General features: G+C 50.0%; 1 protein-coding gene, 1 long non-coding RNA gene and 1 pseudogene across 2 annotated transcripts; 1 reads left to right on the top strand and 2 right to left on the bottom strand.

The window, feature by feature from the left end:
* The first annotated feature begins 1,327 nt into the window (after positions 1-1,327).
* On the top strand, positions 1,328-24,112 carry LOC142830719 (uncharacterized). Its single transcript, XR_012906164.2, has 3 exons — positions 1,328-1,453; positions 22,616-22,681; positions 23,949-24,112. It is a non-coding gene; the product is annotated as an uncharacterized LOC142830719 (long non-coding RNA).
* LOC102450698 (urotensin-2 receptor-like) lies at positions 1,468-2,650 on the bottom strand (annotated as a pseudogene).
* Positions 14,028-24,889, bottom strand: LOC102460744 (arf-GAP with dual PH domain-containing protein 1-like). Its single transcript, XM_006118927.5, has 11 exons — positions 23,990-24,889; positions 22,698-22,828; positions 20,615-20,706; positions 20,435-20,517; positions 19,462-19,574; positions 18,075-18,221; positions 17,292-17,375; positions 16,887-16,949; positions 16,266-16,337; positions 14,971-15,202; positions 14,028-14,850 (listed from the first exon to the last, which is right to left on the bottom strand). The coding sequence occupies exons 1-11, from the start codon at positions 24,078-24,080 to the stop codon at positions 14,822-14,824; spliced, it is 1,137 nt and encodes a 378-aa protein (XP_006118989.2). The 5' UTR covers positions 24,081-24,889; the 3' UTR covers positions 14,028-14,821.
* Between the last annotated feature and the right edge of the window lie 451 nt (positions 24,890-25,340).

The raw sequence follows: 25,340 nt of genomic DNA, 5'->3' as shown, positions 1-25,340 counted from the left end.
CTGCCATCCCTGCCTCCGGGGACTATAGAACAGTCGACTGACCAATAAGAATTCATGAGGTTACTCTGCTCCTGTATTTAATTAACCGATATTTAACATCCTTAGGAACCATTAGCATTTAAGTATCTCTGGGCCAATGAGAGCTGCAGCGCCAGTGCTCGGGGGCAGAGTGTGCAGCCTCCCTCACCGTCCCCATACCCAGGAGATGCAGGGGCATGTCGCCATGTCTGAGGAGTTGCCTGAGATGAGCACGGCCCAGAGCCCACACCTTGCACCCCTTTCTGTGCCCCATCTCCTTGCCCCGACCTGTGCCCTCTCCTGCAGCCCAACCCTCCCATCCCAACCCACACCCCCAGCCAGAGCCCTCACCCCCGACCCATATCCCCCTCCCACACTCTAAACCCCTTATCCTGGAGCCCGCATGCCCTCCCACATTCCAATCCCCCAACCCAAACCAGAGCCCCCTCTCACACTGTGAACCCTCAGCCACAGCCTGGAATCTCCTCCTGTACCCCAAGCCTCCCTTTAGAGTCTGCACCCTGTGACGGTGCGTTGGGGGTCCCCCGTCTCCTGCACCCCGAAATGGCACAAACAGACTGTACCAGCTGGTGTAATGGAGGTTGTTTATTGCCTCTCCAGGATACAGCACAACACAGATGTAATCTGGTCACAGAGCTGGGCTAGGATGCCTCAGGCCCCCTTGAGATGGGGAGACTGGGCCCCTAAACTCCAGTCCCTTTCCCTAGGCTGTCTCCTCCATGCTTCCAGCCAACCACTCACTAACCCTCTTCCAGCCCTGCCCCCCAGCCAGGGCAGCATTCCACCTTCCTTTGTTCCTCTCCATGGGGGGTGTCTGGTTCAACAAGTTTGGCATTACCTTTGCATAGTGAGGTTTTCCCTGCTGGGTCTTGCTCCAGACAGCAGGGGTCACCACAGCCCAGCAAGTACCCCCACTACGTCACACACCCCCAGCCAGAGCCTTCACCCTCTTCCATACCCAACCTCTCTACCCCATCTTGGAGCCCCTTCACACATCCTGAACCCCTCATTTCTGGCCTCACTTCAAAGCTCATAGTCCTTAGCCCGTACCCCCTCACACACCCAATCCCCAGTCCCAGCTCAGCTACCCAGAGCCTGCATCCTGCCCTCCTCCATCCTAGCCCAGTGAAAATGTGTGAGTAAGCAGGCATGGGGAAGAGCAAGCAATGGAGGGAGGAGGGAGAGCGGGGGGGGGGGGGGGGGGCAGGGCCTCTGTGAAGGAGTGGAGCTGGAGCAGGGCCAGAGGGTTCAGTTTTCTGCAAATCATAAGTTGGCAGGCCCAAGGGCTGGGAGGTTAAGTGAGACTGTGGGAGGGGGCTATAAGGTCCAGTGAATGAGCAGGGGCTCTGAGACATTTGAGAAGAAGAGGTGCCAGGGCAACGACCATCGATAAAGAGAGGAGGAGACACAGCAGGTAAGTGCAGAAGGCAGAGCTGGAAAAGCATTTAATATTTCTTGTGAGGCCACTATGCATTAACAGCAAGCTGCATTAAGTCCTGGCAGCAGCTCTTCTTGGAGTTTCATTGCCAGAGGTTTCCCCTTCCTTGCCCATGGCAGTTCCTTGGATGTCATGGGTTTGTCTTCTGCTTGGTCTCTACCCTGCTTCCCCTTTGGGAAGAGGGGGCCGTTCCCACGCTTGCCGCTCCCCGCAATGAGCCAGGTACTCGCGGTAGTTCCTGGTGAGCAGGATGTAGAGGAATGGGTTGATGCAGCTGTTGCCGTAGGTCAGGCAGGTCACTCCGAAATTGAGGTATGCCTGGGTGGTAGGGCTGATCCACAGGCCCTCCGTCCAGTACAGCTTAGTGAGTTGCCAGGCCCAGAAGGGTACAAAGCAGGCCCAGTAGGTTACGATGATGCTGAAGAGCCTGCAGAACAGCTTCTGCTTCAAGACCCGTCCTGCCGCCCGCGGCTGCATGGCTGCCACTGAGGTCCAGTAGGCTCAGGCAAGGCGGAAGTGCAGGATGCCCAGGATCAGCCCAGGAGCCAGAATGCTGGTGGTGAAGAGCACTGTGAGGTAAACCCGGAAGGCCTCAGGCGTCCAGGTAGGGAAGCAGATCCGCTTGTTGTGGCTGCCGCTGTCCCGCAGTTGGATCATGACCATCATGGGCACAGTCAGCAGCAGCGAGAGGAGCCAGAGGGCCAGGCTGGTGAGTTTGCGGCAGCTGTTCCCAGCTTGCCTGGCCCTCAGTGGCCTGGTCACTGCCCAGTACCTCTCCAGGCTCATGGCTGTCAGCATGAAATTGCTGGCGTGCATGGTGAGCAGATCCAGGCTGAGCAAGAGCCTGCAGCCCACATCCCCATAGAACCAATCCCGGGAAAAGTATGTGCACACCACGAAGGGGATGGTGGAGAGGTAGAGTAGGTCAGCCAGGGCCAGGTTGACCACATAGACCCATAGGGAGCCAGCTGAGCGGCCAGACACAACTCTGGATGCTACCACTAGTGTATAGACATTCCCGGTCATCCCAAAAAGGCACATGGCTATCAGGATGGTTCCCAAGAGCCCAGTAAGTGGACTCTCCTCCTCTAGGCTAGTACCGTTATCTGAGAAATTACTACTCTGAGCTTCCTCTCCACCCTCGGCCATCCCTGGGCCAGGGTCACAACACACGTTCTGCTCAATGAGAGAAGCTACAGAGTGCTGTGCCCAAGATACATTTCTCCCTGCTGTGAGCGGCTCCCGTAGACTCAATATGTGGATAGCTGGGGAAGGAAGGAGTGCGGTGAAGACACTAAAACATTCAGGGAGAGGCTATTTCTCACACCAAACTGTACAGCCATTAGGGCATCCCAGTCCTTTACAAACCCGGCTCAGCGGGATTCCTTACCAGTTGTCATGGCACCACGGAGTGTCCCTTCAGAGCTAGGATAGCCAAATCCACTTCCATCTATGGTGAGGTGCCATCTGCTATCTTCATCTTCTTCTCCTCTTCTTTGGTGTTCACTCACCCTTGGAGACTGACAGAAATTCCTCCTCAGTGGGCAAGCAATTTGACTTTTCTCCGTATCTTTCCTTCCTCTCAGCTTGGAAAAAGTAACAGGAAAATTGTGATCTCCCCCCCCCCCCCAAATACTATCTCATCCTCCTTTCTGGGTGGAGAAACTTGTCTAACTCACAGCTTAACACCGAAGTGTCAATGCTCTTAGAGTTTGTATTGGGCTCTCAGCCACTAGGTGAGGAATTACATTAGATTTCTCCCACCCTCCACCCATCTTCAGAGCTTTCTCCTTATCTCTCCTTCTTCTTTTGTTTTTCTTTCATTCCTTTGTTTCAGGCTTTTTATCCTGCCTCTAATTTTCCTCTCTGCAGCTGCTACTTCTTCTTTCACCCTTTTCAAAGAGGTTTTAGATGTAGAATGAAACTCCCACTCCTTTGCTGGCTGAGAATGTCAGGGAAAGTAATTGCATCCCAGAGTCAGATGGGAAAAGCCAGGGTATTGTCAAGGCAGCTGGTATACTGCTCCTCTGCCCCTAACCTGGTAGGGGAGAAGGATGGGAAAGAGGCTTACATACAGCTTCCTTTTCCAAGGGGGACTTTGGTGGACTGGACATATTGTGGAGTAGAATTTGTGGTTGAATCAATGCAGTAGGTGCTTTGATTTGTAAAGCCCCACATATGCCCCATCAATAATCACACCTGGATACAAATTTTCCTGCTGCTGATGTGACTGGAGTCCACCACTCGTCCCATTTTCAATAGCACTTTATGGGGCGTGATCACTGCTTCTAGACACCCAACGACTGATATCATTAGACCCCCCCCCCCCCAACATGGGTAATAGGTGAAGCTGGTGCTTGGGAAGGCAAACTCCTTAGCATGTGGCCCCACCCATATTCCACCCCTGTTCCACCCAGGTCCTGCCTCCTCCTCCTGATCCCACTCCTCTGCCCCCAACCTCCTCCTCCTGACCCCACTCCACCTCTTCCCCATAGGCCGTGTCCAGACTCAGGGGTTTTTTCGGGAAAAGTAGCCTTTTCCCGAAAAAACTTCCCCTGCGTCCAGACTCAAGCCGCGTTCTTTCAAAATTATTTCGAAAGAACGCGGCTTTTCTTTCGATGGCGGTAAACCTCAATTTACGAGGAAGAACGCCTTCTTTCGAAAGCTCCTCTTTTGAAAGAAGGCGTTCTTCAATGTAAAGAGGCCGTCTTCGAAAGAGAGCATCCAGACTCGCTGGGTGCTCTCTTTCGAAAAAGCGGATTTCTCTTTCGAAAGATCCGCCTGCAGTCTAGACGCGATCTTTTGAAAGAGGCTCTTTCGAAAGATGCTTTCGAAAGAGCCTCTTTCGAAAGAAGCCTGCAGTCTAGACATAGCCATAGTCACCCTCTTCTCTCTGTTCATCTATTCCTACCAAATCCCATAACCCAAATCTAGCACGACATTTGGGGGGGGGAAACCCTTTTTTAAAGTTTCTTTCGAAAGAAAATGTAACAAGTTTTCCAGATTGTGAAGACTCAACACCCAGAAGGTATTTATTTAAAAGCATTACATTTGGCAATAAAAAATGTCGGTCTCAGGTTTTTTTGATATCTCCTGAGGTTTATCAGAGGTTTATTTGCAAAAACTTTGTAGTAAGGGCACATCAGTTATCCTGCTGAATACAACGTTAAATATTATGGAATACATAATGCAGCCCTTCTCTGTTTTACATTTTCTTTATCAATATTTCTAAGCTGATTTTATAATTTAAATATACTCTTGAGCCTTCATAAAGTAATCATTCCAGATTACTATATATTTAAACTCACTGAAACAAAGACATTATTTTAAATTAATCAGTCAGAGCAGTTTAGTGTCGTCATAAAAGTTGATTTTAAAAAAGGGAACACAAGCCAAATACACAGGGGAGGACTAGAACTAGAATTCACTCTCAAGTTTGATACTTAAGAGGAGCATTGCCAGCAGATCCAGAGATGTCATTATTCCCCTTTATTCAGCTCTGGAGTAGTGTGTCCAGTTCTGCCCCCCCCCCCCCACAAAAAGGATGTGGACTCATTGGAGAGGGATGTGGACTCATTGGAGGGCAACCAAAATGATTAGGGGGCTGGAGCATATGACCTACGAGGAGAGGCTGAGGGAGTTGGGTCTGTTTAGTCTGCAGAAGCAAAGAGTGAGGGGGGATTTGATAGCAGCCTTCAACTTCCTGAAGGGAGGTTCCAAAGAGGATGGAGAGAGGCTGTTCTCAGTAGTGACAGATGGCAGAACAAGGAGCAATGGTCTCAAGTTGTGGTGGGAGAGGTCCAGGTTGAATATTAGGAAAAACTATTTCACTAGGAGGGTGGTGAAGCACTGGAATGGGTTACCTAGGGAAGTAGTGGAGTCTCCATCCCTAGAGGTGTTTAAGTCTTGGCTTGACAAAGCCCTGGCTGGGTTGATTTAGTTGGTATTTGTCCTGCCTAGAGCAGGGGGCTGGACTTGATGACCTTCTGAGTCTCTTCCAGCTCTATGGTTCTATGATTCATGCTAATGGTTTAAATAAAGATACTGGATGGCTGGGACATTATCAATCTACTAAACAATGAAGGTGCCAATGGTTCTTTGTATAGTATCTGGTGTTAGTATTCTTCCTCTATAATTGCCTACTGATGGTTCTTATCTGCCTCTTTTGACATCTAGTCTTTAGTTTCTTATGGACTATTTGTTTTTCCAGTTACATTCCAGCTGGGCTTTCCCCTTGATATTTTTATACCCACTGCCTCTTCTTGTTTCCCCCCTCACATTTTTTCCTCCCTTCCACCCTTCCTTCTCCTCTCTTGATTTTAGTTCTGGATATCCAACACTCTGGTCATCTGAAGAAGTGGTCTGTGCCCACAAAAGCTCATGATACCATCTGTTTTATTAGTCTTTAAAGTGCTACCAGACTATTTGTTATTTACTAATTTATTTGTGTGATTTTCATAACAAGACATGTTTATGAAATTTCACTACGTTTATCTTAAAATGTTTCCAAAGATTGTAGGCATATCAAAGGATGTTGTATCTTAGTAAGGTAGTGATTTTGGTGGAGGATTCTCTTAAAACTAGTTCATCAAATACTCAGAAGTAAAAAAGGAAAGTCATTTGTCCACTATCTGTAAGAAAAGGAATGTTGTCCCTTTAAGAGCTCTCTTCAAGGTGTGTGTGGGGGGGGGGGGTGTGTGAAAGGAAAAGAGGGATGGATAGAAAGGACAGGAAGACTTTGGAAGAAAGTTTTAGTTCTATAGTAATTAAAATTAAAATGTGTATTTTAGAGAAGGGTGCTCTTTTGAAGAATTTATGTGAAAAACTGTATGTCTGAAGAGCCAAGCATTTAAGGTTAATGCTGAATGACTCCAGTCATCTGAAGAACTGGGCTGTGCCCACGAAAGCTCATGATACCATCTACATGTTTTGTTAGTCTATAAAGTGCTACCAGACTATTTGTTGTTTTTTAAGTTTATGCTGAATACTCAGATTGTGCATCAAAATAACTGTACATGGATTTTTTTTAGAAATGTGATTTTATAATATTCAGCAAGACTCTAATGAAATATTTAAAACAAACGTTAAAGATTCAGTAGACATAGCAATGCACAACTGTTTTTGTCAGGAAAAAAGATAGCAAATGCCTGTTAAATGGTTTCATTACCACTTAATGGGGCTTTCACAATGTTATACTAATCAGTCTGGCAAACTGGAAGGTTTTTCACTTTTAAATGAATAGATTTACTTCAGGGGAAGAGTCACCAGACTGCAAACAGCAGCAGCCTGCTGCTGGAGCCTTTAGGAACTATGGGTACGTCTACACTAGCCCCCTAGATCGATCTAGGGAGGTTAATGAGAGCGACTGGAATTGCAAATCAAGCCCGGGATTTAATTATCCCGTGCTTGATTTGCATGTTCCCAGCTGGTCGCCATTTTAGAAATTGACTAGCCCAAAGTAACTGCCCGCGTCTACACAGATGAAGGGGATTGTGCATGTCCACACACTCCACTACTTCTTAGGGAACAGCCATGCTTTGGGGCTGGACTTACATAAGCAAAACCCATGTTTGCATAGTACAGGCCTATCATTTGTTTTGGCAGGGTTTTGTTTGGGGTTGTTGTTGTTGTTTTTAATAGAAAAAACTTAAAAAATAACAAATAAGTCTTACAGCACCTTAGAGACTAACAAGAAATGTAGTCTCTGAGGGTATGTCTACACAGCAAAGTTATTTCAAAATAACAGCCCTTATTTTGAAATAACTTTGCCAGCGTCTACACAGCCAAACCGCTATTTCAAAATTAAATCGAAATAGCAGAGGGCTTATTTTGAAATTGGTAAACTTCATTCTATGAGGAATAACGCCAAATTCAAAATAGCTATTTCAAAATAAATGCTGTGTAGACACTTATTTCAAAATAGGGGGCCTCCAGCCTTCCCAGGGTGCCTTGGTGGCCACTCTGGCCTCAACCAAGAACACTCCACTCCCTTCCCCGGAGCCCTTAAAAGGGTAGACTCTGGCCACAGTGTCTATGCCAGCTCCAAGCCTGCCAGCCCAAAGTCAGCAGTCACTGCTCCTGACCCAGTGGCCCCGAAGCATGAGCCAGCAAGCCACTGGCAGGCAGCCCTCCACCGCTCCCCAGGAGTAATCTGCCAGCTCCCAGGAGCCTGCCAGGGGCTGGAGAAAGCAGGCGCCTTCCTGGTCGAGGATGGAGATCATGGACCTTATTCAGGTTTGGGGGGGATGCCCCCAACGTCCATGATCTCCACACTAGACAGAGGAATGCAGCTGTCTATGGCAGGATAGCTGCCAGCCTGGCCACCAAAGACCACATGTGAACCCAGGAGCAGGTTCGCATGTCAATCAAGTTGGTCCAGTGAGACCTCCACCCCTGAGCTTCCCCTCCTCCTTCTTCCCCTTGCATCCCCCTTCCAGCCCCCTTCTCCCAGTTCTTCCCCTCCCCTCTCCCACCCTCTCTCTTCCTCTCTCCCCACTCTCACCAGAGTTTCATTCCCCCCCTCCCCATTTTGTTAAATAAAGAGAGTTTGTGTTCATGAAAATACATGTATTTTATTTGACATCAGGAAGGGGGGTTAGGGAGGGGTAAGTGGAAGGATGTGAGGGAGGAATGAGGCAAAAGCCCCCAGTGGGGCAGACCAGGGAGGCTCTTAGTGCTCCTCAGGGTGGAAGCTCTACCGCAGGGCCTCCTGGATACTGACAGCCTCCCGATGGACCTCGGATGGCAGCCTGCAGAAAGTGCAGCCAGGCTCACAGCAACGTGTCCAAGAGAAGTACCAGAGTGCCCAGGGCAGCTCTGGCTCCATGTTGCAGAGTGCTGTGGTGTCCCAAATTAAGGCAACCAGAGCACGCAGAGACAAAATGCTTTGCTGTCCCTCACTGAGGCATACAAGCAAGCAAAGGAAAGCTGAGAACCGGCTGTCTGGGTGGGTGGGTGGGGGTCCCTTTAAGCACAGGCCTCAGATAGCCACAGGCAGCAGCTGCACAAAGTAACTCCTGATCTGATGCCCTGCCGGACCTGGTTCCGGCTGGCCTTAAATGTGATTCAGTGTCCACTCAGCGTAGATGCGCTATTTCAAAATAGCAAAAAGCTATTTAGAAATGCATTTTGTGTGTAGATGCGTTATTTCTAAATAAGCTATTTTGAAATTAGATATTTCAAAATAACGCTGTAGTGTACATAAGAACATAAGAATGGCCGTACCGGGTCAGATGAAAGGTCCATCTAGCCCAGTAGCCTGTCTGCCGACAGTAGCCAGTGCCAGGTGCCCCGGAGGAGGTGGACCAAAGACATAGTAGACATACCCTAAGGTGCTGCAAGACTATTCTTTATTTTTTGTTTTTTCAGTTACAGACTAACACGGCTACCCCTCTGAGGGTACGTCTATACTAGCTCGTTAGTTCAAGCTAGGTAGAGTAATTAGGGCAAGCGGAGTTGCAAATGAAGTCTGGGATTTAAATATCCCAGGCTTCATTTGCATGTTCCCGGGCGCAGCCATTTTTAAATCCCCCTTAGTCCGAACTCCGTGCCCGCAGCTACATGCAGCACGGAGTAGGTAGTTCGAATTAAAGATCCTAATTTGAACTACCATTACTTCTCATTCCACGAGGATATTTAAATCCCAGGCTTCATTTGCAACTCCGCTTGCCCTAATTACCCTACCTAGCTCGAACTAACGAACTAGTGTAGACGTACCCTGAGTCTTTTTAATGTACATATTGCTGTTTTTATGGGAGAACGCAGAGCAAAGAAACACAGCTTGCACTTACAGAGGGACAGGTGAAGTTTGTGTTGGTCTTTAGTTCCTGGGGGAGTTCATTCCACAATCTCACACTAGCCCCTGAGAGAGCTCTGGCTCTCGCACAGATGAGCTTTAGCCTCATGGAAGAGAAGGCCATCATGCCAGGGGAGTGAGGCTGTCATCCACCATCTTTGTCCCTGAATGTGAGGTGTTCTCCAGTCAGAAGATGGAAAGTCCCTCGGATTACAGTGGTTCCAGGCCAAAGGCAGAAAGAGATCCCAACAGAGACAGAGAAGGAACGGGAAAAATTGCTATATTCATTCTTTGTAGGGGGTAGCTTGACTCTGATGGAAACAGTCATGGCCTCACCGTAGAAAAATACGGACTACGCCCCATTTTTTCTGCTATCACATTATCTTCTTTCCTCCAGGAAAGAGTCCTTAGGGTTAACATTTAACAGAACAGGAATTCACTTAACCAGCAATAAACTACAATGAGATTTTTCAAATTTATTTCTTTATAAGCATATAACATTACTGAGTGCACCGTTAACTTCAGTTAGCTGCTTGTGTAACGAACCACGGAGATATCAGATATCAGTTGAACCTGCAATTTCCAGGCTCCAAAACACAAGTCTTTACTGCTCGAGCTAATGAAGAACTTCTTTAGCTGTGGATAAGTTGCAGGCTGGTCTAATTGTTGGGGCCAGGTACTAGCATGAGAAAATGAACCCACATGCCAGTCCAGTGTGTTACACCCCCATGGAGGCAGTAAGGCCTACTGGCTAAAGAACTGAGGGTATGTCTACACTACAAAGTTAATTTGAACTAACAGACGTTAGTTTGAATTAACTTTGATAGGCGCTACACATACAAACCGCTAGTTTGAACTTAATTCGAACTAGCGGAGCGCTTAATTCAAACTAGGTAAACCTCATTCTACGAGGACTAACGCCTAGTTCGAATTAAGCAGTTCGAATTAAGGGCTGTGTGGCCACTTAATTCGAACTAGTGGGAGGCTAGCCCTCCCCAGCTTTCCCACTCTGGGCACCACCAGGGAAACTCGTCTGCCCCCTCCTGGCCCCGGAGCCCTTAAAGGGGCACGGGCTGGCTACGGTGCCTGTGCCAGGTGCAAGCCTGCCAGCACCCAGCCAGCAGACCCTGCACCTGGCACGGCATGAACCAGCCACCCGCTGCCACCCAGCCCTCCGCCTCTTCCCGGGACCAGGCTGGCGGCTCCCGGGAGCCTGCCCGGGTTCACAAGAGGCGGGCGCCCACCTGGTCTAGTGCGGACATCGTGGACATCATCCACGACCTCCGCACTAGGCACAGGAAAGTGGCCATCTAGGGCAGGAGAGCTGCCAGCCTGGCAACCCAGGAGCAGGTCTGCATGAAAATCAGGGTGGTCCAGTGAGACCTCCGACCCTGAGCCCTGAGCTCAGAATGGCCGTACTTCGTCAGACCAAAGGTCCATCTAGCTCAGTAGCTTGTCTGCCGACAGTGGCCAACACTAGGGACCCTGGAGGGGATGGACTGAAACAATGACCAAGCCATTTGTCTCGTGCCATCCATCTCCAGCCTTCCACAAACAGAGGCCAGGGACACCATTTCTATCCCTTGGCTAATACCACTCCATGGACCCAGCCTCCATGACTTTATCTAACTTTTCTTTAAACTTTGTTATAGTTCTAGCCTTTACAGCCTCCTGCAGCAAGAAGTTCCACAGGTTGACTATTTGCTTTGTGAAGAAAAACTTTCTGTTATTAGTTTGAAGCCTGCTACCCATTCATTTCATTTGGTGTCCTCTAGTCCTTCTATTATGGGAACTAATGAAGAACTTTTCTTTATGCACCCTCTCCACACCACTCATGCTTTTACAGACCTCTATCATATCCTCCCTCCGTCTCCTCTTTAATAAACTGAGAAGTCCCAATCTCTTTAGCCTCTCTTCATATGGGACCTGTTTCAAACCCCTGATCATTTTAGTTGCCCTCTCCTCTCCCACCCTCTCTCTTCCCCTCTCCCACCTCCTTTTCCCAGTCTCCCTGAGTTTTGTTCAATAAAGAGAGTTTCTGTTTTTGAACACATGTGTCCTTTATTTTGTACATCAGGAAGGAGGGCTAGGGAGGGATAAGTGGAAGGAGGTGAGGGAGGAATGGGGTACGAGCCCCCGATGGGGAAGGACTGGGGTGGCTCTGCGGGCTCCTCGGGGTGGAAGCTCTCCTGCAGCCCCCCGATTGACCCCCCCCCCGGATGGCAGCCTGCGGCAAATGCAGCCGGGCTGATGACCGAGTGCTGTGATGTGCCGAGTGTGGGCACTCAGGGCACTCCAAGCCAGGACTGCTTTGCAGGCGGGGAACCCCTGAGAACTGTCTGTCCGGGGTGGGGGTCGGGACCCTTTAAGCACAGCCCTCAGCTAGCCTGAGACAACAGCTCCACACTCTAAGGGTACGTCTACACTACAGCGCTAGTTCGAACTAACTTAGTTCGAATTAGTTAATTCAAACTAAGCTAGTTCGAACTAACGCATCTAGAACTAAAAACTAGTTCGAACTAGCGTTTTGCTAGTTCGAACTAGTAAGTCCACATTGAGTGGACTCTGAACAGGGCTTAAGGATGGCCGGAAGCAGTGCCGGCAGGGCATAAAAGGAGGACTTAGAGCGTGGAGATGCTGTCTCAGGCTAGCCGAGGGCTGCGCTTAAAGGGTCCCAACCCCCACCCCGGACACACAGTTCTAAGGGGTGCCCCGCTTGCAAAGAAGTTCTGGCTTGGATTGCCCTGAGTGCCCACACTGGGCACATCACACCACTCGGCCATCAGCCCGGCTGCACTTGCCGCAGGCTGCCATCTAGGGAGAGGGAGTAATTGGGGGGCTGCAGGAGAGCTTCCACCCCCAGAAGCCCGCAGAGCCAGCCCAGTCCTCCCCATCGGGGGCTCGTACCCCATTCCTCCCTCACCTCCTTCCACTTACCCTTCCCTAGCCCCCCTTCTTATTGATGTACAAAATAAAGATAACGTTTCTTCCAACATTGACTCTGTCTTTATTGAAAAAAACTGGGGGAGACTGGGAAAAGGAGGTGGGAGAGGGGAAGAGAAAGGCTGGGAGAGGGGAGGGCAACTAACATGATCAGGGGTTGGGAACAGGTCCCAGATGAAGAAAGGCTACAGAGACTGGGACTGTTCAGCTTAGAAAAGAGGAGACGGAGGGGGGACAGGATAGAGGTCTCTAAAAGCAGGGGTTGGGTGGAGAGGGTGCATTCAGAAAAGTTCTTCCTGAGTTCCCATAAAGAAGGACTAGAGGACACCAAAGGAAAGGAATGGGTATCAGGCTTGAAACTAGTAAGAGAAAGTTGTTCTTGACAAAGCAAATAGTTAACCTGTGGAACTCCTTGCTGCAGGAGGCTGTGAAGGCTACAACTAGAACAGAGTTTAAAGGGAAGTGAGATCAAGTCATGGAGGTTGGGTCCATGGAGTCCTATTAGCTGAGGGTAGGAGTGGTGTCCCTGCCCAAAGTTTGTGGAAGGCTGGAGAGGGATGGCACGAGACAAATGGCTTGGTCATTGTCTTCGGTCCATCCCCTCCAGGGTCCCTAGGGTTGGCCGCTGTTGGCAGACAGGCTACTGGGCTAGATGGACCTTTGGTCTGACCCAGTACGGCCATTGTAAGCTCAGGGCTCAGTGTCGGGGGTCTCAGTGGACCCCCTTGATTTTCATGCACACCTGGTCCTGGGTGGCCAGGCTGGCAGCTCTCCTGCCCTAGACGGCCACTTTCCTGTGCCTAGTGCGGAGATCGTGGACGAGGTCCACGATGTCCGCACTAGCCCAAGAAGGTGCCCGCCTCTTGCGGTCCAGGGCAAGCTCCCGGGAGCCGCCAGCCTGGTCCCGGGAAGAGGGGGTGGGCTGGGGGGCATCGGGTGGGTGGCTCTGTGCCGTGCCAGGTGCAGGGTCTGCTAGCTGGGTGCTGGCAGGCTTGCACCTGGCACGGGCACCGTAGCCAGCCCGTGCCCCTTTAAGGGGTCCGGGGCCGGGAGGGGGGCATAGAGTTTCCCTGGTGTTGGCCAGAGTGGCCACCAGGGAAACCTGGGGAGGGCTAGCCTCCCACTAGTTCGAACTAAAGGGCTACACAGCCCTTAGTTCGAACTAGCTAGTTCGAACTAGGCGTTAGTCCTCGTAAAATGAGGTTTACCTAGTTCGAACTAAGCGCTCCGCTAGTTCGATTCAAATTCGAACTAGCGGAGCGCTAGTGTAGCACCTATTAAAGTTAGTTCGAACTAACGTCCGTTAGTTCGAACTAACTTTGTAGTGTAGACATACCCTAAGTCCTAATCTGATGCCTTTCCGGCACTGCTTCCGGCCATCCTTAACCTCAGTTCAGGGTCCACTCAATGTGGACATGGAAGTTTGAATTAGCAAAATGCTAATTCGAACTAGTTTTTAGGTCTAGATGCACTAGTTTGAATTAGCTTAGTTCAAATTAACTAATTTGAACTAAGTTAGTTCGAATTAGTGCTGTAGTGTAGACCTACCCTGAACTAGGAATGAGAAGACCTGGGTTTTGTTTTGGGCTCTATCACAGTCTGTTGCGTGACCTTGCATAAGTTATTTCACTCCCTGTGCTTCAGCTTCTCCATCTATAAACCGGGGATAATTCTACTTGTTCCTTTGTAAAGTGCTTTGAGGTCTGTTGCTAAAAAGATGCAAGCTAGGTAGTATGGTCACAGAACACACACAACATGACAACATACAGCTCAGAATGACAACAGTTTCCCCCTTTGCAATTCTGTCTATAGTCATGCTGTGTCTTCTCCCCACTAGTATCAGTGACTCCCTCACATATATAAACACATCCACACCAGCTGCTTAATCTCTGTAGCAGAATTTTGCAGGAGGGTCGCCTGTGAATATGTGACTTGACAAGGCTGTGGTAGTTGAATTGGGTTATCGAATGCAGCAGCCTTGGCCAATGAAAAAGAAGGTGCTGGCAGTAGAACTAATTTTCTAAACATCCTTCCTAGATGGCAAAATGTCAAACGTCGTATTTCCAGAAGGATTCAATTCTCCCTAAGCAGCTGAGGAGCAATTTCCCTTGTAATGTTATAAGTGCTTCTAGACTAGTGTCTGCTCCCTGCCAGAGCTCGGCTCCACCCTGCAAACCACCCATGTTGATAGAGTACTTGGCTATTTCCACTTGGATGAGGGTTTCCCCTTTTCCAGTAAGGAGCGATAACGGAAGTTTAAAAGATGACCCCTCCCCCCATTCCTGGTACTCAAACCTTCAAAGCCTGATTGGTTGGCAGACCCTGCCAGTCTCCAATTAGATCACATCATTGCTTAGGAGTGGTCTCAGGGGACGGTTGCTTCAAGTGTTCATTATTGGAATGTGTCTTCCATGTATAGGGGTACAGCCTAATTGGACCCCTCACCACAGAGGGAGGTTGGCTGATCTGTTTAAGAAAAAGTGCTCCAAACTGTGAGGTCCTAGGGGAGTCTAGATTCTCTGGTGCACAGCCCCTCTTCTCTCCCAAAGCACCCTACCAAAGGGCTTGCGCAGAGCAGAGCTGCAGTCCGGTTCTCCAAGGTGTTCCTAGGAGCTGAGCTTGAAGTAGGCTTCAACTGTAGGGAAGGCAAACAGGATGTATCAGAGCAGGGAGACAGGCTAGCCACAGTGCTCTCTGTTATGAGGCGGGTAGGCAGGTACAGGTGGAGAGAAGTGAACAGCCTCCTGGCACTTACTTGCATACTCCTGGGGGGTCATGGGCTGCTCGATGACCTGACTGAAGGCCGCAATCCAGTCCTGCTGGTCGCTCTCTGTCTCGCAGGTGAAGAGATACTCCCGGTCTGGGGTGACAATAGTGAGGCCATACTGCCAGGAGAAGCTGCCCTGAGTTCCTGGTGGCAGCCCTGGGTTGACGCTGTATCCCTGCTTCCTACTGCCCACAAACACCTCGCCTTTAGCAAATGCATCCTACAGAGTAGGAGGGAAAGGCAGATTTGTCATGGGGAGGGATTTGCAGACGTCCAAACTAGGGATGTAAAATCCCCTTTATTTAGTTTAATGATGTTTAACTGGTTAACCAATTAAATGGGAGGGGGACTGGAGTGCCAGCCCCCTTCAGTTAACCATAACTGGTAAGCCTCACCCATCCCTAATCCAAACAGATGTGGCCCAGAAACACCTGAGCTAAGGGAGTTGGGAAGAGGGGACAAAACAGGTGAGTGCAAAAAGTCTGGGAGGAAGGTGACAATGAAGCAGATAAAGGGAGCTGGTGATTCATAACACCAGGAGAGTTATACTCAGAAGAAGCAACTAAGAGGGGAAGAGATTTGGGAAGCAGGGAGTGGTGCAGTAATCTTTATAACAGTGTTTCTCAACCAGTGGTACGAAAACACTTAGCGGTACTCGAGAGAAATCTGGGGGGGTGCATTAACACAACTGAAATTTGGAGAAAACTGATTTTTTGTTTTAAATTTTAGTGTTTTATTATTTTTCTACTTTTTACACACAAAAATGTCATCATCTGCCTGGCTACGATTAAGTTGTTTAAACAAATGTGTTGCAATGGTAGAAAATTTTTGTGTGTGTCTGAAAATGGTAGGTACTGGGGATACTTATAATTAAAAAAAAAGTATTTTATTTAAATAAAAAAAAGGTTCAGAAACACTGCTCTAGAACAAGAAATCAAAGAATGTGAAGGGAGGAACTGGAGGTGTTATTAGAAGGGCATTAAGGGGCGTTACCCAGAGGGTGGCTGGATAAACAAGGTCTCCTATCCTCCTTTCTGCTGTACTGAGATAGCATCACTTCCTCCATTATAACCCAGTCGCCATTGCTTTCAGAACTAATGCAAGCACAGGAAATGGTATGATTGGGGAGGGGAATACGTGTGGAATGGGTAGGCCAAGTGTCCATTGATGGACATTTAGGGAATTGTGTCTTGCCTCCACCGGACCAGAGAAAGGGACCATCTGGCTGTTCTTCACCCCAGAGCCCATCTATAAAGCTGGATGAAGTCCAACCTCTGACTTACCAGTGGATCCTTGAAGTACATGAGTCTGCGGCGATCCAGTGTGAACCAGCGCTTCTTAAAGGCCTCTCTCTGCTGTGGAGGTGAAAAGGAGACATTTATAGGAGGAGAGCACCCTCTGCAGGGCAGGGAGGGAAATTGCTACCATATTTCATTCAAATCCTGCCTTCTTCTAGACACCATAAAATGGGCTCAAAATTCCCGCCCAGGAGGGAGCACACTTCCGCTGAGGTGGGGAGGGAATTCAGTAAACTTTCAACCCTGGGTTTCCCCACCGACATGCAGACTTCTCAGGCAAAGGGCCCCAGAGCTCAGGTGACAGGGAAGTTCAGTCTCCACGCTACACATGCCTGTATGTACACACTTGATGAACCCATTCTCGTGGGATGAGTAACGAATTCAGCCTCCACGTTCACCTAACTTTGCATCTCCTCATTGCCACCCTCACTATTCCCTGACAAGACCCACGCTGCGCCCTAGCTGAGGCACGGCGCAACCTTGCCATGGGTCTTTGAGAAGTCTGGAGATAGAAAGACAAACATGAAGATGCTGACATGCACACAAGCAGGACAGGAACCCTACTGTGTCTGTGGCAGTTAGATTCCTTAGGCCATCCCACCTTACCTTGGGGCCTGTCTTCTCCATGTATCCCTCCTTCAGGAAATTCTGCATTAGTCGGCTTTTGATCTGCATAAAAGGAGAACAGTCTATCCCAGCGGCTCCAGCACACCTTTCACTTCAGCTAGTTCGTGTTCAGTCCCTCCGGCTCAGCCTGCTCCCAGTGCACCAGCTCTTCTCTTCTCCATCTTAATCATCTGCTAATGTCACCTGCCCTGTTTTCTCAAGGAAGCGGGCTGTCTCTGTGGGGCATGTCAGAGAGCAGCTCTTCTCTGCCCATCTCAGGCCCCTCAAACCCCAGCACTGGTAGGGTGCCAACTCCCAATGGGGAGTCCTTCCCTGGAGGGCCCTGAGAGAACAGCTAAGTTCCTCTAGCTTGGTGGCATTTGATACCAGCAGATCTCTTCTTACCTCACTGTCACCAGCAATGGGAAATGCCACCTTCAGGTAATGAAACTGCACTGCGCGTATCGCATTGAACCAGTCCACTATCTCCTGGGGAGGGAAGCAGCACGGGTAAGAGCACCTCAGAGTGGCCAGCGCTGAACCACCCCACCAAACAGCGCCTCAGGAGTATGTGTGAGTTTTCCCATGGCCCACACTCACACAGCGTTCCTCACTTCCTCCCAAAAGCCTCTATACCAGACTCCCAAATTGTACCCTAGAGCAGTGGTTCTCAACCGTGGGCCATATGGCTCCCCAGGGGCCATGCCCTACCTGTAGGGGGCCACATGGAAAAAACGGAACATTAGGTAAATTATGTACCTTTTTTTTCCTACTAACAGCGGTTACGAGGGGGCCACAGAGGTAAACGAGGCTCAGAAGGAGGCCATGAGCAAAAAAAGGTTGAGAAACACTGCCCTAGAGCAGCGTTTCTCAAATTGTGGGTCCCGACCACCCCGGCAGGTTGCAAGCAACTTAGAGGGGGATCGCAAACAAATTAGAGGGGGGTTGCGAGCAACTGAGAGGCTGGTTGCAGCAATGGAGAGGGGGGTCACGGTATCACTAGTGTGAGAACCCCTGCCCTAGAGCAACTCATCCCCAGCCAGCCCTCCTGCCCCTTTCCCTCCAGTGACACCACCCCTCCCATGCACAGGCCACGTTCATACATTTAATACAGCAATTCTGCCAACATTTTCCTACAGCATTCTCCTCCCTTCCCCAGCGCCTGCTACTACTGAAGGCCAGCAGTACCTTTCCATCCTCATGGTAGAGAAAGATATTGCGGGTCTTGTTGTCCTTGAGGTAGCTGATCTGCAGGCCATTGGGGTTCCTGATCTTCACTGGCTGGAATGTGGCATTGATTGTGTCAATTTTAATATTGATTTTGGGCTCTTTTGCCTGAGAAAGGAAATGGAATCGGTGAGATCTTGCCCTAAGGACACAGAGGGGAGAGAAACTGCTGGCTAGTGACTGAGGTGCACTGACTAGGTAAGGGGAGAGGAGTTTACAGGACACAGAGAATGGAAAGGCTTTGCTAGTACTAGCAAAGGAGTATCTCAGAGGCGGGGGTACACTGTCTGTGAAAGGGAGAAGAGTAATGTCTCCTTCGTACAAGGTATGGCCTCTCTCCCCAGGTTGGGGTGTGCTGGCCGCATGGAGAGAGAATCCCTCTGAGACTGTAGAGAATGGACAGGCTCTTCCTTTTACCAGTAAGGGGCTCTGGGTCCCAGAGTTGGGGATACCAAGGCTACATCTAGACCACTCATTCCCAACATTTTTCCAATGGAGGAACCCCAACAATAATTTTTCATATCCCAAGGAACCCCCACCTATGAAAACGTTTGCTTGGCCCGAAAAAGTTGACAGCAGGGAGTGCAATTCAATTACTGCTAAATTATTGTCAAGAAAATGTATTTGTAAAGAGCTGTTATATATATATATGTCAGCTTACATTGTAAGAAAAAAAGTTTTTATTTATTTATTCCACAATTTCTCACGGAACCCCTGATGGTGGTCTGCGGAACCCCAGGGTTCCACGGAACCCTGGTTGGGAAACACGGGTCTAGACTATAGGCTTCTTTCAGAAGAAGCTTTTTTCGGAAAAGATCTTCCGGAAAAACTTCTGCCAAAAGAGAGTGTCCATACTACAAAAGTGCATCGAAAAAGCGATCTGCTTTTTTGAAAGAGCGTCCACACTGAATGGGCACTTTCTTGCATGTAAACTGTGACTGTTATGGACAGAATGGCCACCAGGGCATCTGTGTTTTTTCTTCTTTCCTCGTCTTCTGAAATAACTCCCTCTTCCCTGTCCACACATGCCTTTTTGCGAAAGAGCTCGTTCGGAAAATGGCTTCTTCCTTGTAGAAAGAGGTTTACCAATGTCAGAAAACCCTCTCTGTTTTTTCAATTTTCTTGCGGAAGAACGCAATTGCAGTGTGGACGTTCCGCAAGTTTTGTCAGAAAAACAGCTGTGTTTCCCACAAAACTCTGTAGTGTTGACATACCCTGAGTGTAAAAGAGCAGTCCTCAGACTTTATGGGAAGGATAGAAATGTCTCCCTAATGCCAGCAAGGGGAGCTTTCCCTAACTTGGGCTGCACTGAGAGGAAGGACCTGCCCTCCAAGCAGACCATACTCACGTCCGGTTTGGCAAAGTATTTGAGACAGCCTTCTCGCTCAGACAAGAGAAACCTGCGGGGTAAGAACTGCCCGTTGTCCCGGCCCCGTTTCCATAGGATCCCTTCCTTCAGCCCTAGGAACAGAGAGGCCAGTCTGAGAAGGTTCCCTCATGGGCACAATGGGCAGTAGAGAGATACAACTAGCCAGCATTTGTATATAGAGTGTGTGTCCTGCCCCATTGTGGAGTGCCGTGAGGAGAATCTCTCCCAAGGAAAGTTCTGTCTGAGGGAATGGAGGCCTGGGCCGACCTCTCTTGTGCCTGCTATAGATGGACAAAGGAGGGAATGTGTGAGGGGAAGGAGGAGGGATGAGGATCTTAACCTCTCCATGGGCAGTGCTCCTTGGTGTGTCTCCCAGCTCCCTAGCAGGCACCTCCACCTAGCAATGGAGCAGATGTTCACCAAGCGCAGTCCCCTCAGGCCTCCCCACCTGCAGGGAGCCTGCCTTGCTGTGCCTGATGAGTGCATGAGGGCTGGCTTTCTGCATGTAGCCTCAGCCTCCCAACCCAGCAAGCCCGCCACACCTAGGCACTTGGCACTGACCCAGCATGCTGCCTGCCTCGTTCTGCCTACCCTCAGGTGCAGGAGTTTACCTTGCTGCACTGACAAGGCAACTTCAAAAATGCCAGCTGTGGTCTTTGGGAGTGGAGTGGAGGAAGACTGTGATCCCTTAGCAAGAGGCCCTGGCCAGACTAGGCCTGTGAACCTCATCACTTCAGTGCCTCATCAGTGCCAGATGGGACGCTAGTGCTGCGAGCCTCATTGTAGCAGTGCCTAGCCAAGCTGCCAGCTGCATGAGCTTCCTCAAAATAAATATCCAGTAAGTACAAGCCTGTATGTGAGCTGCGAGCTTTCTCATGACAGTGCCCTGTCAAGACCCTGCCAGGGCTGGGGCAGTTTAGATGTGAGGGATAAATCTGAGCTGTGCTCTTACCATTTGAATACGGCAGCTCTCTCCCTGGCTCAGTGAATTCCTTGCGCTCGTACTTGGCCCGTATCCACTGCTCCCTCAGGACTCTGTGGCGGGGTGGGGTGGGGGGCGACAAAAAGTGGGGCTTAGGGATAGACAAAGGACCCCAGAAGCAACCACCCTCTTTTAAGTAATTGCTCTTACTGGCAGTCCGCATAGGTTGGCTGGTAATAGTAAATGGGGATATGAGCCTCATAAGTGGCTTTAGCCACCGCGTTCCCATGCTGCTCCAGGAACTGCAAAATACGACAAGAGAGTTAGCACCTTCCCTTTGATACAAATGCTCCTGTGGGCTTTCCCCCCCTCCCCTCCCCGCACCACATGTAGCCATCTAATGAGCTCTCAGCAGGCACCCTTTCCCATCTAGGGGCGCTGGAACAATTTCTATTGGGGGTAGGGATAGAGCCACTGAACCAAACTGTAAATCCTGGCGGATATGTTAGAAACCACTTCAAGCCAGGGGCTGCAGGAGCATCCCCCACACCTCTAGTTCCAACAGCTATGTTCCTATCCACTGACATGTCCCTGGAAGAGAGGCTACAGGCGGCTGGGTTTCTCTCAACTCTGAAAGGCCTTGTCTGTGTTAGCGCCTTAGGGCAATTGTATTTATTAGCCCAACGTAATTATCCCCAAAGAGGTTAGTGTGGTGGCACTTGGCATGCTACATGCTCTTGCTAGTACATCTCAAGCGCACACTAATGCTGCAATTTATTGTGGCAGCAGCAAAGCCTTTTGGGATCATATCCCAGAGATCCCAGCACCTTGCATGGCTGCCTCAGAGACCTGGTGAGTGGCCAGAGGAACTGTGGGTGGAGAAGTCGAGCTCCCATAGATCTCTTTGTCCCTTTGGGTCCTGCACTATTTGGAAGTTTTTCCCAGAGTGTGGAGACTTCCATGGTGAGGGGGAAGTGGTGCCGTGCTTGGACTATTGAGTCCTGCATGAGACCTAGGGCTTGATCTCCATGATGCTGGCTGGGAGGAAATGAGTAGTGTGCAGCAAAGGGGACACTGCATCTTGGCAGGGTATGTTTCAGCAGACTTCCACCCTAGTCATAAAATAATATGGCATAGGAATAATGCAGAGCCATGGTCTACAACAGAAGTGGGCAAGATATAGCCCACGGGCTGGATCCAGCCCACAGCCCACCCCACTGGGACGTTCAGGCACAGAGCAGCCCCACGCCGCTTTAAGCATCTGCTGCTCTGGGGGATGGGGAGGCCAGTTTCTGGCCAATAGAAACTGAAAGATTTTGCTGGGGGGCAGAGGCAGTGAATGAAGCCTTCCCAGCCCCTCCCCCAAACTGGAGCAGAGACCCACAGGGAGCAGCTAGCTGCTATGAGCGGTCTGGGGCTGCTGGCAGGCAGGTCTGTTGGCTGGGAGTCCCACCTAGGTAAGTTTCTTCTGGCCAGAGCTTGCCCCTGGCACCCCACCCCCCTCTCTCTCTTCTCTCCCTCCAACTCTCTGCCCCAGGCCACCACCCCCTCCTGCCCCAGGTCACCTCACAAACCCTCTGCACCTCCTCAGCCCCCTTCCTCCAGGTCACAATTCCCTCCCACAATTCCTGCACCTCCTTCTACACCTCTTCCCCAGGACAGAATCCTCTCCTGCACTCATACGCCCTCCCCAACCCTGCACCCTAGTCCCTTGCTCCATGTCATCACCCAAACCCTCTGCATCTCCCCTGCCCCCCCACAGGTCACAACTCCCTCACAGACCCTGCACCCCCTCCTACACCTCTGCCCAGGCCAGAATCCTCTCCAGCACCCATACCCCCTCTCCAACTCTGCACCCCATTCCCTTGGCCCAGATCACAACCTTTTCCTTCACCCAAACTCCCTCTCAGTCTCCACACCCCCTCCTGCATCCCAGTCCCTGATCCTGAGCTCTCTTCTGCACTCAACCTCCATCCCAGACCCTTGACCACTTACTAAAATCTTGGAGTGGTCCCCATCAAAAATTATTGCCCACCCCTGCTCTACACTCTGCCCACCAAGTGCAAGGTAAGTGCGTCATCCATCACACTGAGGGAAGATGGGTTGGAGGGAATGATCTCCACTGGGTATTAACGAGGCAACTTATGACATCACAGGGAATGTCTGACAGCACGAGGCATAAGACCTGATCATGTAGTTTCCCTTTCCCAGGACCCAAGAAATTGAGGGCTGTGCCCAAAGAATCCAGACTTGAATTGCTGTGCAGCTGGGATGCAGGTAGGGAGACTCTCACCTGCACCTGGACCTCGTCCCAATGGTCCATCCTCAGGGACTTGACTTTGCTGATGTTAGGGATATTGCGGTGGATCCCTGAGCAGTTCAGGCAGATAAAGACACCCAATGTATATGATGCCCAGTCAGGATCTAAGGGCAAATAATAAGGGGATTAGTGGCAGTGTCTCAAGGGAGCTAGATCATGACTGAGAAATGTGCTGTCAAGGCTCCCAGGGAAACAGATGCAGAGGGCTGCAAAACCACAGTTTCCTGTGAGCTATTAGTCACCTGCTGGGGAGTAGACACCAGCTAATAAAATGTACCACCATTCCATCCTTCCCACTGCTCCAAGCAGTCGGATAATGATCTTATATTCATAGTGTCCCTTTTATTTGGAAGCACCCCAAAACATTTTACAGGCTCTCTCTTTCTTTCTCTCCAAGAATCACTCATTCCATACAGAAATGCAGCCACCTCTGGGGTGGGACGTGGCAAGTATTTAATAATGCACAGCAACACACAACACTGTTCAACACAGGTCCTAAAGAACAACACTGAATCCAACTGAAATTAGTAGGAATTTAGGAAGGTAAAATCTGATTAATTACCAAAAATTGAATTTGAGGCTAACATCCTCATTTTCCTGGAAGTGCCACATGGTCTTTTAATGTTCCTCCAGGATTAGGATCTTGGATTTCTGTTCCTTTCAAAAGATGACACTTCCAGTAGTAGAACAATGTCTCCTTGGCAGGAGGTTCTGAGGAGAGGACGGCTTTCTGAACCACTCCCACCACTTTCTGCAGCGTCTGCAATTTCTTAGAAGCTTCTCTGTCAAGTCCTGACCAGACCTGACCTCAAGTCATTTCTCAGCTCTGACATGACAGAGTGGGGTGGTTGCAAAATCTCCCTATCTTCCTGCACTTCAAGCAGCAGGAAGTCCCTGTTCTTCCTCCAGCACAGTAGGATCTCTTCCCCAGGTATCATCTCCACACACACAAAACAAGTCCCTGCACCTAGTGTTCAGGTAGGCCAAAAAGACTCCCACCATACCTTCCTGCTTCCCGGAGGAGGAACTCCTTCAGACAGCCTGTACTAAACCACCACAAACTGATGCACTGCTCCCTCCACAAATGGGACAGTTTCCAACACCCACACCTCAGCTTCACCCCACAGCTGGCTATTCTAGCTGCCCCTCCCCTGGAACTCTCTCCCCCATGCCAAGCCCCAATTTAGACCCATCTCTGCTAACTGTCCTGTCTCTCTATTGCAGCCTCTTCTGCCACCCATGTTACGGAGCCCTCAGAGACTCACCTGGCTTCTCACAGTCTGCGCACAAGGCATTTTCAGCTCTTCTCCACACCTCCCTTAGAGTTTTCGTATTCTTGTCATCAGTTCCAGCCATTGAGTCCACAAGCTGCCCTTGGGCAGGGCCAGGAAGGCAGTTATCTATGGCTTCTACCTATGACCAATCCACTGGCTCGCCCAAGGGAGAAGAGGCCAGGAGAAGACTTTTGGGGCAGGGACGGAGAAGCAGTAGGGTTAATAAAATTGGAGCGTGAATCCTATTAGGTTGACAGAGTGCAGCAGAGAGAATGCAGTCAGAGGCCGAAGTGTGTGCAGGCTGAGGAGGAGGAGAAGGCCGACTCAGTGGGCGTGAAGGGAAGTGCAGCAATAACCACAAACTGGTTTTTCCGCATTTCTGCTGGTAAAAGGACAAGCCCCAGGAAAAGAATACAAGCAGCAGGCAAGTTGCTAAAGGCAACACAGCCATAGCTCAGAGGTGACACCCAGTGTCGGGACTAATGCTACCAGGCCGCCTCATTAAAAATGTGCCATGCTGCTCCCGAGGATTTGAGTGCATGTTATAAGGATTAGTGAAGCCTCACAAGCTCCCTGCAAAGTAAATATTGTCCCCATTTCACAGATGGGCACCATGAGGCAGAGTGAGGTTAAGTGGCATGCCCGAAGTCACACAAGTCAGTAGCAAAGCTAAGAGTCCTAACACTCACTCCCCTGCTGCTATCACTGGACCACTCTGCCTGCAAAGTAAATGGATATTTCAAGGGATCCTACAGCTTGTGTTTTAAGGCCCACTGACATGGCTGAAAACAACCACAGCACCCACCCTATAACTAAGAGAACAGTCAGTGACCTGGTCCCACCAACATGGACTAAACTGCTGCTCCTTTAAAGGAAGTCTGGAGAGTTGTCACTAAGAGCACGTGACCTGATTAGAATGATCAGATGTCCCGATCTTAAAGGGACAGTCCCATATTTAAGCCCTCCTGCAAGTGTCCCTACTTTTTTTTTAAAAAATGGGCCAATTGTCCCATATTTTCTGTATCTCTCCCCCTGGCAGTACTGGTGGGTCCTGCTGTTGGCTGGATCCCTGCTCACCAGAGGTATGCGGGGGGGATGTCTAGTGCACCAATAGCTGATGATGGGAATGAGTGTGCAAGGCTGGTGGCAAAGCAAAGCTGCAGCCTTCAGGGCCAGATGCTCCCTCCTGTTGGTTCATCAGTGCAATCCCTGCTGTGTGCCCACTCTCTGCTAGCAGGCTTCCCAGCCACCCCCCTACCATTTCCAGCCAGCACGGGCTGCTCGCTGTGGTGGCTGGTGAGTGTGGACTAGCCATGATTGGTTACGTCACCTTGCTGGCCAC

This window comes from Pelodiscus sinensis, chromosome 1 (genome assembly GCF_052426305.1).
Source record: "Pelodiscus sinensis isolate ZL-2025 chromosome 1, ASM5242630v1, whole genome shotgun sequence".
Lineage (NCBI taxonomy): Eukaryota > Metazoa > Chordata > Testudines > Trionychidae > Pelodiscus > Pelodiscus sinensis.
Note: the sequence above shows the minus strand (reverse complement) of the source record. Positions and strands in the feature narration are given on the sequence as shown.